At 38.5% G+C, this 14,955-nt stretch overlaps 1 protein-coding gene across 1 annotated transcript in view; it reads left to right on the top strand.

Annotated features, from left to right (window-relative positions):
* MMADHC (methylmalonic aciduria (cobalamin deficiency) cblD type, with homocystinuria) overlaps positions 1-14,627 on the top strand; it is a 16,672-nt gene extending 2,045 nt beyond the window's left edge. The window contains exons 3-8 of the mRNA XM_009319026.1: positions 2,702-2,846; positions 3,093-3,310; positions 5,885-5,990; positions 7,292-7,422; positions 10,544-10,630; positions 11,982-14,627. Of these exons, the coding sequence (XP_009317301.1) occupies positions 2,702-2,846; positions 3,093-3,310; positions 5,885-5,990; positions 7,292-7,422; positions 10,544-10,630; positions 11,982-12,176 (882 nt within the window). The 3' untranslated portion in view covers positions 12,177-14,627. The remainder of the gene's footprint in view (positions 1-2,701; positions 2,847-3,092; positions 3,311-5,884; positions 5,991-7,291; positions 7,423-10,543; positions 10,631-11,981) is intronic.
* The last annotated feature ends 328 nt before the right edge of the window (positions 14,628-14,955 follow it).

Below are 14,955 nucleotides of genomic sequence, written 5' to 3'. Positions count from 1 at the left end.
CCGGGGCTTGGCGCCGTAGCGGCCCCTTTTTCCTTTGGGCTTGGGGTAGGGGGGTGGCTGTAAAGCCGCGCCCGGTCCCGGTGAGAGGGCAGACCGGCGCCGCCGGCGGAGAGCGCTTCTCCCTGTCAGGCGGGACGCTTGCATTGCGTTTCTCCTTTAGAGCTGCCTTAAATCGTCGTGTTTGTGGGGGAGCCGTTGATAAAAGTCTTGAGTTATACCGAGGTACGCTGTTATGAGAAGGCAGTGGTATCGTCATCCTTCCGTCTTAAGTTTTGGAAGCCCGTTTCTGTGGGTATCGTGGGGATAACTGAATTGAGGATTAAGTAGGATCTGTTTTGTTTGGGGGTTTTTTGATGTCACGAGTTAAGGTGAAACACTCGGGTTCACCGGGGTACTTTCAGACTGAAGAATGAAACGTGCTTTATTGATTTAGTTTTGCCACGGAGACATGAATAATTTATTGATTTCAGCGGTATTTTTTCACTTGTGTAATGCTAGGTATGTAAATATTTGCATAAGTGAGCTCAGTCAACATATCTGTAATTAACGCTAACCTCTCGATGTCAAGTGATCCTGATTATAAGAAGAAATGCTTTTTTTCTTGTAATTACATGTCAGCTGTAATTGTTTGCATCTGTTTTATCTGTAATATAATCATTATGCAAAAATGAATTTCAATAACGCTTTTACATAATAGAGGAAAAAAACATTTAAGTGGAATCAGCAGACTTGTGTTGTTGTTACAGGAACCTCTTAAACCCTAGCAGTGTTTTAGAACTAGGCAGCTTAAGGCCTTAACTGTAAAGACATGATTTCAGTCAGAAAATCAAACATGCCTTTATGCATTTGAGTCTTCGTGATGCTGGTAGAACTTATTAGACATCGTATGTTTATGCAGAGGTGGTACGTAAGAAACTGATGCTTACTGACTTAGGTCCTGGTACTTTGGATAGAGTTTTTATCTTAAACATGTAAACATTTTCTCACTTTTTTTTTGAAGTAACCTTGTTGGATACATATTTAGTGTACACATGCAGGAACTTTCATAGTCTCAAGAATACAGCGGTCCTGGTACTTTGGATAGAGTTTTTATCTTAAACATATAAACAGTACCATTTTCTCACTTTTTTTTTTTTTGAAGTAACCTTGTTGCATACATATTTAGTGTACACATGCATGAACTTTTATAGACTCAGGAATACAGCACTTAAGGAAAATCCCTTTATGTCAGTTTCTCGAAAGAATTTCTTTCCCTCATCTGGAAAACAAAGTTTTACGAAAGCCACATACGCTATGGCAGGTGGGATTTATATTTTCCAGTAATGCATGCTTTTGTGCAACTGCAGTCAAGAGTGTTAGTAGTTTTGTGCTAGAGTTAAGTAGTCTTTCATTTTTTTAAAATTACACTTCTAACTCTACGTTTTGAGTGTATGATTGGTTATTTTTCTGTTACGCGTCTGTAAATGCATCATGAAAGTTGTCGGTCTATTTTTACAGTGTAAAAAATAGATCAGACTTTCCAGTTTAATCACGTCACCTGGATATTTCTTGTTTAAAAAAAACAAAACACAAAACCCACGAAAAGAAACCCAGTAACAGTTGCTCATGTTACTACTTAAAAGGCTGTCACTGCGCCTGGGAGTTAATCCTCATGGTGAGGGGCTGCTAGCTCTTTGGAGCCCTGTCGTTGAGATTGTTTGCGCGCTCAGGGAGATAGCATTGCATCATTTTCTGTTTACTGGGTGGCTGAATCAGTTTCTGATAGAATCATCTTCAGCAATTGGAAAGTTATGTTGACAGTACAACTCCGTGGCGTGAAGCAGATTTTCTGGTGTATTCTGAGACCACGGAATTCATAAAGGTTTTACGGCTTATTGGCGTTTTGACCACCACACTGATCTGTTTGCAGTAATACTTGTTTGTAAATGTGCGAATGTACTGAGTTTGCAAATCTAAATAACACTGGCTGCACTAACTGAAGTTTCGCACATGTTAAATGTTTACGGATTTTGAGAGCAAAAGAAAGAAGCTGAAATTACCATGCCTACCTGTTTTGATATCGCATATCTCCCCGCGTAGTTCAGAGCAGTTGGTGTGTGTCCTTTGCTGGCGAAGAAATGTGCGTAAGCACAGATGTACGTGTGCTCCTAGATGAAAGCTACAAGACGTATCTGGAGTGATACTATCTTGTGTCTCCCTCCAGCCTTTTAAGAAGTAGGAATCTCAGCTGGCTAACGTTTGTGCTAGCCTTCGAGGCAAACGTCTTGGATATCAGCGTTTACTTAATTAACAATATTTCTAGGTATTTCTGCTAATCAGTCCCGTGATTGAATTGTGGCAATCATGGAAACAATGACATGCATGGCAATAATCGTGGAAACAATCCTCATCCATAGCTTAGTTTAGGTTGTGGGGTTTCAGTGGTGCTATTTAAACTTCTCGGGGTCTCTTCCTCACGTGAGAAGGCCTTTCGATAAGTGTTTTCGAGGCTTTCCCTTTACTTAGAATACTATTACTAGTAAAAGTAATAATAAAGTGCTTCTAAAACTTGATTTTACAGAAACACGGTTGATCATAATTAAAATTGTCGAGTTAAAATTTAATTATCGAGTGAGGATTTCTCTTGTGATCCACAATGCTGTACTTAAACTAGTGTTTTTGCTAGCAGTATGTAATACTTATTTTGTTTTTGTCTTCTCAGGTGCTCTGTAACAGAGCAAGATTGGTCACCTACCTACCAGGGTTTTATTCCTTAGTCAAAAGAGTTGTAAATCCCAAGGCTTTTTCTACAGCAGGTTCCTCTGGCTCAGATGAGCCTCATGTTGCTGCTACACCTCCTGATTTATGTAAGAAAAAGCAAATTCATTTTCTTTGAATTCGTGTGCTATCAGAACTTTGCACCCCATATAAATCTGGGAATTCTGAAGTGTGCTTTTTATATCAGGGCCCCTCCTTTTACTTGTGTGTTGTGGTTACTTTGATTATATATGATTGTGATCAAATACAGATATGGGAGAGGTTTTTCTTCCTCTTTTTTTTTCCTTCCTTTCTTTTTAGATGGGATTACTAAAGCAAGGCCTTGACTTTTGCAGGTCCAAGAACTGTATGGCCGGATGAAGTAATGGGTCCATTTGGTCCTCAGGACCAGAGATTCCAGTTGCCTGGTAATATTGGGTTTGACTGTCACCTAAATGGCACTGCTTCTCAGAAGAAAAGCCAGGTTTCAAAAAGTCTGCCTGATATATTAGCAGAGCCTGCAGCAAGTGAAAGGCATGAATTTGTAATGGCGCAATACATAAATGAATTTCAGGTAAGAACAGGCTGCTTCTATGTGAAACTGATATTTCTTGTCTAAGAGAAACATAACTAATCTCTCTTCCTCCTGAAAAAATGATATTGTTGATTTTCTAGATGGTTTTGAAAGATGACCTTCAACTGGGGTGAGCGAGCGATTACACAGAACCTAGCTGAAGTTTTTTCTTCTGGGAGAAAGAACTATTTCAGGGTGTCGTTTTTTTGACTAAGCAGTGATTAGTGAAATAGCATTTTAGTAGTGACTTAATTATATGGATATGGGAAAAGAAAACTTCAGTTTCAAAACCTGCTCTTTACCAAGTCTCACCACCTTTTATCAAACAGGGTTGGTAGTTTCTTCACTATTTCATTTAATGGATCTGGACTCACATAGTTTGGACAGTGTTTAGATCTGCCTGCTTAGTTCTGACAACCATTGAATTCGCACGGGAGAAGCAGATCAGCAGATCAACGTACCTCAGGTCTCACAATGAGACTGCATTTTGGCGATGGCAGAGCTTGCAGCGAGTCAGGTGCATTATTAACAACAAGCAGCTTGATAATTGCTAGCATGATCGCAACGTTTCAACAAATGTTGATTGCTATTAGCTGCTGACTCAACTTTCCAGGCTCTCTGAGTTTGTGACATGCTCAGACTTTGGAAGTCAACTAGCAAATCTACCTTGTAAAAACACTGTATAGCGTTTTTTGTAAATGTAGCATTGTATTCCAAAGTGTTCAGAAAACATGAGCTTCTGGTGAGCTCCCCAGATTCTGTTTTCAGCTTGGGTGGATCATACTTTCTGTTAAAAGCCCAACAGAAAATTCTAGTTTAGTTCATTTAGTGCAAACCAGGTGCACTGAATGCAGGTCTGCTTTCGAGCAAGGTTACTTGTATAATGAAATGCCTGGTGCAGCTGTTGCTGTCCGAAACGGAAGGGAGAAACTGGAAAGAGCAGAGACAGGTTTTGCAACCGGTATTCAGAAAGTCAGGAGGAGTCAGCTCTGCTTCATACCAGTGGTGTTCAGGAATCCACGAACAGCATTCAGCTCACAAAAATGCTGAACTACTCATCCTAGGAGAGGACCCAAATTTGAATGATGGGATCAGCTGAATGCAGGAACTTCCCATAGGTTGCCGCAGCAAGCGGGAGAAAAGCTCGGTGCCGCTGAAGCTCATGCACCAGTCCTTGAACCGGTCAGAGAAATGGCAAACTTCTCTGACCTCTGTGTACCTGAGATTGATGTATTGGTTTCATCTGAGCAGAGTAAATGGGCCTACCAGCCTATCAATATCAGAAAGCGATACTGATCTTTGGAAAATGGCCGTAGCAGGCGCACTGTCATCGAAAGACTAAGCGTATGTACTATGTAAGTGGTGTTTAGCTGGCTGGGATGGGAGTAGTAGACAAGAAATCACGATGAACTACCGTTCCAGTAAGAGAAGCATCCTGTAGTTAGGAAGAAAAGAAGCTTGCCAGCATAACTGCTGGTTTGTCAGGCTTGAAATACCAACTGATCTGTCCCAATGACTTTGCAATCATAATGCAAGATACATGTGGAAACATACGTATTGAAACTGCAGTTAATGTCTGTTGTTTGTCTATTGTTGTGTTTATTTTTTTGCTGTTTGGGGTTGGTTTGGTTTTTTTTTGCTATTCCTGAATGTTAATTTCTAGAACAAAAATGCTAGCCACGCCGTGTTTTCAATGTAACAGTTTTCCCTAGGGAGAACTTTCAGATACAAACAGGCGTTAGGTAGGAATTAATGTACTGCTCAACGTTGTAATTTCAGCCTTAGAGAAACTTACTGAAATTCCTTGTAAATTATGGCACAGTTAGAGCTAGGAAAACTGTATTAAGGCATTCTGTGCCTATTACATAACAGTTGCTATCCCAAAGGCGGCAGCAGTTGTTACTACCTTCTTAAAGGTATTTTAAGCATAAATGCTATGTATCTAATGTACAGGTGCTCCATTTGTAACATACCCACAAGAATCTTGGGTTTGGTGTGTTTTGGGGTTTTTTTTCGGTTTTCTTGTTTGTTGGTTTGGGTTTGTTTGGTTTTTTTTTTTCCTTAAACTGTAGAACTAAAAGACTAAAGAATAAAAATGCTATTATTGGAAAGCTGTTCTGCTACTGTTTCAAGCTACGACAGCTAAGCCTAAAAATACTGATAGTTCAGAGCTCTAGAACTGTTGTGTAGCTTTAAAATAAAGTTTTATTCTGGCTCAGGTAACGTGTGTATGTCTGAAATCTATCAATTGCTGTTGTATTGAATACTTGAGGCCATTGTTTCAGGAGGATATTTTTCAAAAATCTCTGTATTGGTTAAGGCTTTGAGATAATACGGTTACAATAATACATAAAGCTTAAAATTTCTGTATAGGTTTAAGCAATAGGTTATACCTGTATCTGTTCCACGTTTAATATTTGAAAAACGAATTTTAAGTCTCACTGCAAATGATCTTTCTGTGAAACTGCTTGGGTGTATCAGTGGACATTTAGTCACAAAGGCATAGTCTGGTGTACAAAGTTATTCCTGTTATATATTAATGCACGGGAAAGTTACGATTTTCATTTTTCTCAGGGTGCTGATGTTCCACAGAAACAGCAAATAAATAACGCTGAAACTTACTTTGAAAATGCAAAGGTAGAATGTGCAGTACAAGCTTGTCCTGAACTGTTACGAAAAGGTATATTTTCACTTCTTTTGATAGCTAAGAAATTACAACTTTTTAAAATGTAAAAACATGTAAGTAAACACTGATGTAACCGATGCCACAGAATGTGTAATAGAAAAGGGTAATCCAGAGTTAATGTTTTACAAAAGAAAAATACATGCTATAAAATGAAAACTGAAACTTCGCTGTTGACAATACTTTATATCTCATATAAAATTCAGTGCCATTTAAATTCAAGATCAGCTGGGGCAGGGAGTAACTTTCGGCTGCTTCTTTAGTGTCAGGTAGATTCTGGAGCTAATTCGCTGTCCAAAAAACAGTTTGTAACAAACTCAAGTCTTTTGGCACTGCTTCTTAGTAGTAAAATAGCAAATTGAAATTATGAAACTACTTGAAAGCATTGGTCAATCATTTCCTCCTTTAATTTGCTGAAGGAGGAAATGATTGAAATTAAATTGGAATAAAGCTTTCTAATTTTAAAACTGATATACTGAAAGAGAGAAGAGACTGAAATTTGGCTGAAATCTCGGTCTAGATGCTGAAGAGAGCATACTTTTCAGAGGGTGAGAAAGAATGAACCTTTGGGCTTTTAATTCTGGAAAGTGGTTTTTTTTTCCTCCCACACTGAAAACAAGGCTCTGTGAAGCCTCCTCGTGACTTCGGTGCTTCACGTGCATTCCTGTTTGTAGTCCAGTAGGTGATGCAGAGAGAGAATCATGATGGGTTTGGGCCTTTTCTGCCCCAGGGGAAGAACGGTCACAACTCATCCCTATAGTACACTACTGATACTGAGTCTGCTGTCACGTCCTAGGAAGTAGATCCGAGGCATTTCTACTGAAAGATTTAATGTGAAAATCAGTGTGCATCATGTAGCGTGGCTTAGCCAGAAAATAAGGGTCTTCAAGCCTTATGTGTGCAGAGAACGGTGGTGGTGTTCCGTTCAAAATATTAAAGTATTCCTGTACTTGGTGTTGCAGCTCTGCAAAGAGAGGCACTTGTTTGCCCATTCTGGAATGTGCAGAGCAGTGGGGCTTTTATCATCTTGCAGTTAGACAGGAGGACTTGAAAGAGCAAACTCGATTGCCTAAGTCGTTCTTAACAGGACCTTACCAAGGTGCATTAGTTTTCACAAAAGCGACATGAGCGCTTCAAACCAGCATGCTGTTTGCTGGGTCTGACGTGAGAAACGCACGTGTATCTTGGATTTAAATGAAAGGAAGGCTTTAAAGTAGGGTCAACAATTTGCCTAAAACTGAAAAATCATGAGTAAAATGTAAGAGCAAGCCATAACATGCCAGTTTCCCTTTTTTTAGACTTTGAGTCAATGTTTCCAGAAGTGAATGCCAACCATTTAACGGTATTAACTGTCACCCAGAAGACTAAAAATGATATGACTGTATGGAGTCAAGAAGTGGAGGATGAGAGAGAAATGCTGTTAGAAAATGTAAGTAGCTGACAGTAGCATCGGCTTATTTTTGTTTGTAGATGAATCTTCTGTGAACTATGTCTGTATTTTGGTCCATTTCTAGCTCTGGTAGTAATATACTGTATTACTTAGAGCATTTTTGAGCTAATCCTGCGTTCTCTGATTGATAAAATGGAGATAACTTTTTTCCAGCTTTGTAGCTTTTTGACTACTCTACGTGAAATGTCTCATAGAACCATTACATTCTTTATAGTGGGGAGAACCAAAAGTATGCTAAAACGTTGTAAAATGCTACAGTAAATAAATAAAGATACTTGATTGTTGTCCTGTTGCAGTTAAAGGACAGCAACTATTTTCTCACCCTGTTTCAGCTTTAGGACAATGCATTTGGTAGGATTTCACTGCTCTCTTTGTTTTTCTGTGATGTAATTGAGAATCCAGTACAGAGCCTGTCGATGAGTGCGTCCTGACTTGTTAAAAGTGGTTGCTCTGGGTTTTCTTCCCATTCTGATTATGGGTATGGTTAATGCTTTTAGCCTGGGTATCAGTTACATTTATTACATCTTAACCATCCTCATGAACTTTGTCGTCTTGTTCTGTTGCCACTAGAGGTCTCTCTGGAAATCACTTTATTTCACATTCTTTGGATTTTTGTGTGTGTGTACTCCAGCAGGTGTCACTGTTCACCACTGCTGGAGTTCTGAACACCTCAAAACCCAACCTTTCTATGTATTATTTGTTACAATTTTTCTAAAACTAGTACAGCAGGTGTCACTGTTCACCACTGCTGGCGTTCTGAACACCTCAAAACCCAGCCTTTGGGTTGGGTAACAATTATTTGTTACAATTTTTCTAGAACTAGTAAAAAGCATCCTGTGGGATTTTCATCTGTATAGTGAGGGTCATATTTATGTTTGAAAGTCGCCTGGTAATGTCCTTTTCAATCCTGTAAATTGCAAATGTGGCCTGTAGAAAGCAGTGTACGGGTTACCACAAAAAAAGGAAGAAGCAGTCTGAAGGATCAGCATAAAGATTACACACAAATTAAAATTCCCTTCATGTTAGCATGTTCTTCTCTTTGAATTATTTATGGTCTGTTGGTCTTTGGCGTTGTAATCTGGTCTAATTATATGTTAATTGGCATCTTTCTTCCTTGTGCACCTCCCTGTCAAGTCTAATATAGTCGTAGGGGTGTTACGATGTTGGATGTAACCTCCCAGCCTAAAGGTTACTAACAGTAAATTCACAAGAAAATGGTCTGTTTGTTTTGCTTCATAGATGGTTAGAAGTAACCTTAAAAATACTAATCTAATGTGAGAGGCTTGTGCTAAAGTAGTGAGGGTTATATACAGCCAAATCTAAATGTTTACAGTAGTGAATCTCAAGAGTTTATTAACCTCACTCTTAAGTGATTGCTGAGGGCTTGTTACAACACCGGATCAAAAGATGTACTGTATCAGAAATGTAATGCCTAAAATGCTGTCTTCAGATGGCTTACTTATATTTGTGACTTAATTTACAGTTGAAACATAGTTAATCATCAGAGCCGTCAAACTTCAAAATACAGAAGAGATTACTGTAAAGGATAAACTTCCCTTATTTTCAATCATTAAGGGCCTGAAGCTGAGTAACTATAATATTTCGATAAATTTGAAACCTTGAGCTGCTAAGGGCACTAATTATAGAGAACAATCCAATTTTTATAACTGAAAGTAAATAAAGTGTTTATTCTGAAGTTAGAAATATTTCTTTTTTATGAGATTAGGGAATTTCTTTCATGTTTTGAGGAAGCTATGTGAATTCTGTTTGTGCTTTACTCTAGCTCAGTGTATTCAGCTATTTAGATTTTTCTACTTGGACGTGTTTTTCTCAGAGTGCATGGATGGTTTTAGAACCATCGCGTCTCTGCTTTTGTGTTTTGTTCTTTTTTTTTCTCACTCACCTTTGCAGGTTGCTTGAGAAATTTTCTATGGGCCCCTGCTGGCCCTTGTACCATGGCTTGAAAACTGCTGGTCTAGGTGATTAAAAGCACGTAACTGAGGTCTCCTCCTGTCGTGGCTGACTTATCTGTGGAAAAAATGTGCTGTGTAATCTGTAGGTCGTGTAATTATTTTGTGCCCTGTGTCGTGATGTCAGAATACAGGAGCACAGCTTTAAATCTGCCTGGTCGAATTTTCTTCTGTATCTGAGACTGCAACTCAACACCAAAGACTTAAAATAAAAAAAACCCAACCAAACAACAACAAAAAAAACCCCCACTTGTTTTCTCAAATTAGCTGATGTGAAAAGTTGGTACAAAAAAAAAGTAGATTCTTTAAGCTGTCTCTTCAGAGAAGGGGGGATTTTGATGACACATTACAGAACAGGGAACTTCTTGGCACATTGCTTAATTGAAAATACTATTTTCAGGAACATCAGCTGGTGTCCTCCAGTGTAATTGAAACATGACTGACAACTTTGACTATCAAATAGTGGGAGAGTTTGAAATCATGATTCATCCTGACCACCAATTCATTACAACAAGAGAATTGGTGTAGATTGGTGTAAAAGTCAAGTGCTTATGGAACTGTTTGCTGTCAAGATGCAAAACTAAAATGTTCTTTAAAATCATTTGCAGTTAAACGTTTGTAGTGCAGGAAGAACTACGTAATACTGTCCTGTTGGCTGAGATAAGACCTTAGAGCAAAACTCTGTTTTTCATGTGTTTATAAACATCTAATGCTACATTTAGTGTCAAATTTGTGGAGTTTAGGTGAGATCTGTAAACTCGTGGAAATAACACAGAAATACCTGAAGTAATGCTTGACTTCTTAAAGAGGATAACAGGTATGATTGCAGTGTGCATGAATAATCAAAGCAATTACGTTATTCCTTGTACAAGCTGTTAATCCATTACTGACTGGCACAAGGAACACTTGTAAATCTTGTACGATTGGAGTACCCTAATGTATGCCATTAATTCTAATCCTCTTAATATTAATATTTTTATTGAAAGTATGCTGAATTTCTCATTTATTAGTAGAGGCCAAAAGAAATCTGTGCTTGTTCATTTTCAGAATATTTTATACGTGTTCTGATGTGTGTATATATGTAACAAAAATCTCATTTGATATCCTTCTTTCCCTTTATTTTCTTTAAGTTCATTAATGGTGCCAAGGAAATTTGCTATGCAATTTGTTCTGAAGGCTATTGGGCTGACTTCATTGATCCCTCCTCAGGACTGGCAGTAAGTTACGTGCTGTGTGGCATGCGCAATGGACACTGCTATGTCCTAACTAGCAGTGGTATTTGCATTCTGTATGGGTTAAATCCAACTTCTTCATATTGCCCAGAAGCTGTTACCATGGGATAATTCATAAATTAAGATAGAATAGTAACCCTACGCCGGTTCCCATACTGTGTCAGCTGTCACTGCTGTTGGCAGTTTGGAGAATGTTGTTCAGCAATGAAGCTGAATTTTGGATAACTCTAGAAGTTTTATGCCGAAAAGCTCTTGGTCGCTGCACAGTGGGCTGGTTATGCCCTCCCAAGGTGACTTGGTGGTCCTGACACCTATTTGTGTAGATGGAGGGTTTTAAAAAGTCTCTTTGCACTAGTTAATGGTATCTTTGTTACGCAGAAAAAATGAATAGCTTGTTCCTATTAAACAGCGTTGGCATTCATTGTCAGATTGCACCAGTTCTCTGGAGGACCTGACAGTTTCTTACCAAGACATCTGTGAAATATAAAGAGTCTTAACTTACAAGAGAGAATTGAGAAAGCTTCTATCAAAGCATGAGTGTATATGTATTTTTGTCTGAGAACTAACCGTTAAAACCATATCATAGTTGAACATAATCATGGCAAAGCTCAGTTTAGTGGGTTTTTATTTAAAAACACTATGGAAGGCAGTGATTTATCATGTCAACAGAGACAAGTAGGTTTAACAGGGGATGTTTATAAGGTGAACGGGCAGTTGAAGGTGTGTATAGTGCTTAAAAGCTTCCCAGAAATTCCATGCATTTAAGGAATAGTTACCGATTGACGAAAGTAAGGTTCTGTCTTTGGGCTCCAGTTCAGCAGTAACATCCTTACCGATAGATAACCTGTTCATCAGGAGTAGACTTTTGGTCAGAAGCTTCCTCCTGAGATAAAGCAACTGAAATACTTGTTTCAAATTTACACACATATTTGCTCTTCAAAGCATCTTTCTTTATAGGGGGCTCATTGAAAAGGTACATGTCTTATTTTTGCTATTTCGCAGAAGGGTTCTATCCTTAACGCCTGTAGAAGCAGCAGAACCTTTCCAAAGCACTTGAGGTTTGTTGCAAGTGTAGTTGATCAGACTTTCAAACACACCGATGTGCCTTCAGTGCTCTGTCAGTGGCGAAGGCAAATGTTTAAATACGGGGTATCGGTATAACCAGAGGCGCTCTGCTTAGCTTCCTGTGTAGGTTTCACAAATAAAACTGTGCATAAAATTTCCTCTAACAGATGTAACTGGTACTTCTGGGCTTAGGTTTTGTTTTAAAAGGGGGACATTTTAAATGCTGTTGGAAATGTTCACATGAAAAATTCTCTTTTTTTTTTCTGCCTAGTTTTTTGGACCTTACACAAACAACACTCTGTTTGAAACAGATGAACGCTACCGCCACTTGGGATTTTCCGTTGATGATCTTGGCTGCTGCAAAGTTATTCGTCATAACATCTGGGGTACTCATGTGGTTGTAGGAAGTATTTTCACTAACGCTGAACCTGACAGCCCTATCATGAGAAAACTAAGTGGAAACTAGCAGTCATCAGGGTTTCACAAGTTCTTATGACCTTTGCATTCTTTTACTTGATGATTCTCTCTAAGCATTGTCAGGAAATGCCACACTTTAAGGTATTCTTAGATAATAAAGTAGCTGTTATTTATTTTAGTCTTTGTGAATATGTGTTCACCACATGTGACTTAGAAGATGAATTGACAACATTCAAACAGATAACTTTGTGCTACGTGAATTTTAAGCTGTGAGTTTCCTTCATCTTGAACAAGATTAAACATACATGTGCATAGCTATCTGCATATCCTTTTTTAATACGGTCTTACAAGCCACACTTCTTAACCATTTTGTCTTTCAGTGTCAAACAAATCTGTGCTCCTAGTATTAAAAATCCTGATGCCACTGAAGTGTCTAGGGATTTTGCCACTTACTGAAATAAGTAAGGGGCAAAAAAGGTGGAATAAGTAATAAAATTGTTCTCCCAGAATATAGAACTTAATAAAAACTGCAGAAGTTAATGCTGGACTAACCACTCATTTGCCGTTCTAAAATGAGAATAATGAGATAAGCTTTCACTGGTCTCTAACTACAAGTAATGCTTCAGTGGGGAAGTGTTCACTCGACTGCTACATCCAGAGACTCGGTAAAAAGTCTTAAATTACTCTAGAATCAGTCATCTCTTAACGTTTTTTTTTGTCTTCATGTTGCTTGAGATTTCATTTTCTCAGTGTTAGCTAAATATATTTAATTAGTTTATATATGTAAATGTAATTTAAAGTTGCTTTTGTAACTTTCTTAGGTCATTAAATACATTGGGGGGGGAAAGGTAATAGGGCAATGCTTGGATATCATCACTGTTCTCCTGTACTTGGATGCAATTTGGACTTGTCTCTGTGGAATTTTGAAATGCCTGCGCAAAGAGCAATTACGATCAATTATTGCAATTATGATCAATTATAAAAATATTTCAACAGGAAGGTTTCAGTAAACTAGTCAGTCTCTTCAGGTATCATAAAAACAATCAGGACAGTTGAAGTTACTGGAGGGAGAAGAGTGAAGAAAATTCAAGGCACCTGGAATGCCAAAGCTCTGTCAGCTGCCTCGCTACAGAGACTAACAAACAAACTGGATGGTAATCTCATCGCAGCCGGTTATCGGGGCCGTTTGTTAATACACCACTGCAGTAGCTGTGCCAGTTCGTGCAGCGGTGGGAATCCTTCACTCTTGACTCAGTCAAAACTTAGTGCAGCTTTTGTCTGGATAATGGCTGCACAAGATGGTGATCTAGGAGGTTTACCTTCCTGTCGGGTAGCTAGGGATTTTAGTCATTGTGTCTTTTTTCCAATGTGAACTAACAATTACGGATTTAAAACTTGTTCTAGGTTTGTATACTACTCCTATTCCCTACTTGGGGTCTAAGCCAGTTATAACCAAAGTCTTTTTATTGGCTTTAATGGGTTTAGAACCAGATGCTTTACCAAGTGCCTGTATCTGTCCTTGTTAATGATTGCTGCAAGCCCATAACTCTGCTGGATCACAGAGGTGGAAACGAGGAAGACTTTGCACTGGAGGAGTGAGTGCTGTCTACTCTAAATTCACTCACTAAGCCAGCAACTCAGAGGTTATCTTGCTCACCTACCATCGTTGTCATCACTGTTGGCTCTAGCCCGCACACATTCCAAGGTTGAAGTGTATGGCTGTTGAGGCAGGATTTGTTTATCACTTTGTCGTGGAATTTGTGCTGTATTTCCAGAGCCAAGGTTCTTGACCTCCTCTCTACTGTCCGAGAAAGCTGTATTACTTCCAAGTCTTCCACTGACATTTTTTTTCCTCATTCTCATCAAGAGGATTATAAAGGCTTGAGAAGCTGCAACGTGTCGTGTCTTGTTTGCAAAATACAATTATTTTGCAGAATGCAAATTAGCTCATTTGATAAAAAAGGGTTAGTGTCTCGCTGGACAGTGGAGTACACTGCTGTGGAGAACTTTGTTGGATAAATGTTAGAAAAATAAATTCTGTGAAATCTTTCATGTATTTTTTTTTTTTTTTTACTATATTGAAGACTTGATGCTATCTTTTCTTCAGGTGACTTCGCTGTACTTGCCTTTCTGTGTTTTGCAAGGGGTGGGAGCTGTCAGGCAGCTATCCAAATCAAGCTTGGGGCACTAGTTCTTGAGTTGATATCCTTTAAAGTTTTGTCCTGGAAAGGGCTTTTACAGTGGCTTTTCAAACAGCTTCAACCCAAGGCAAAAATCTCACTGAAGACAGTGGGAGTTTTGCCTTGACTTCACTAATGCTAACATTTCATGCCAGAGTCTGGGGGGAGGTACAATTTCCTGATATTTTTCTAAATAAAATTTTCTCATACATCTTGATTCTCAAAAGAGGCTAGGACCATTCCAGTTCTATTTCCCTCACGTCAGAAGAGCTATACTGTGTATTAATTAACTTTATACTATGAAATAAAAGTTCTTGAATACAGTGTTTACTGTACTTCTGATAATAAAAAACAAAACAGCTTTCAGTGTTACAAAATGAATTCCTTTCTAGGGTAAAGAGAAGAGCACATCTGCCTCCTTAGCAAAGATTACTGCTCTGTGGGAAGTACTATTTCTCTTAATTCAGAGAGGCTATTAATTTCTAGATGTTATTAATTCATTACCAAATATACCAGAATTTCTTTTTTGCAATAAATTCCATAAAAAGCTTATTTAAAGTGGTGATGCTGAGCATCACAAGAGCGGTGCTCTCTTTGTGTAGTTACATTTGCAAGCATGTTAGTATTCACGGAGAATACGCTTAAAAT

The sequence above is a fragment of the Pygoscelis adeliae genome, unplaced genomic scaffold (assembly GCF_000699105.1).
Source record: "Pygoscelis adeliae isolate BGI_AS28 unplaced genomic scaffold, ASM69910v1 Scaffold222, whole genome shotgun sequence".
Classification (NCBI taxonomy): Eukaryota; Metazoa; Chordata; class Aves; order Sphenisciformes; family Spheniscidae; genus Pygoscelis; species Pygoscelis adeliae.
The sequence above is the reverse complement of the archived record's forward strand: the minus strand, read 5'-3'. Positions and strand labels throughout refer to the sequence as shown.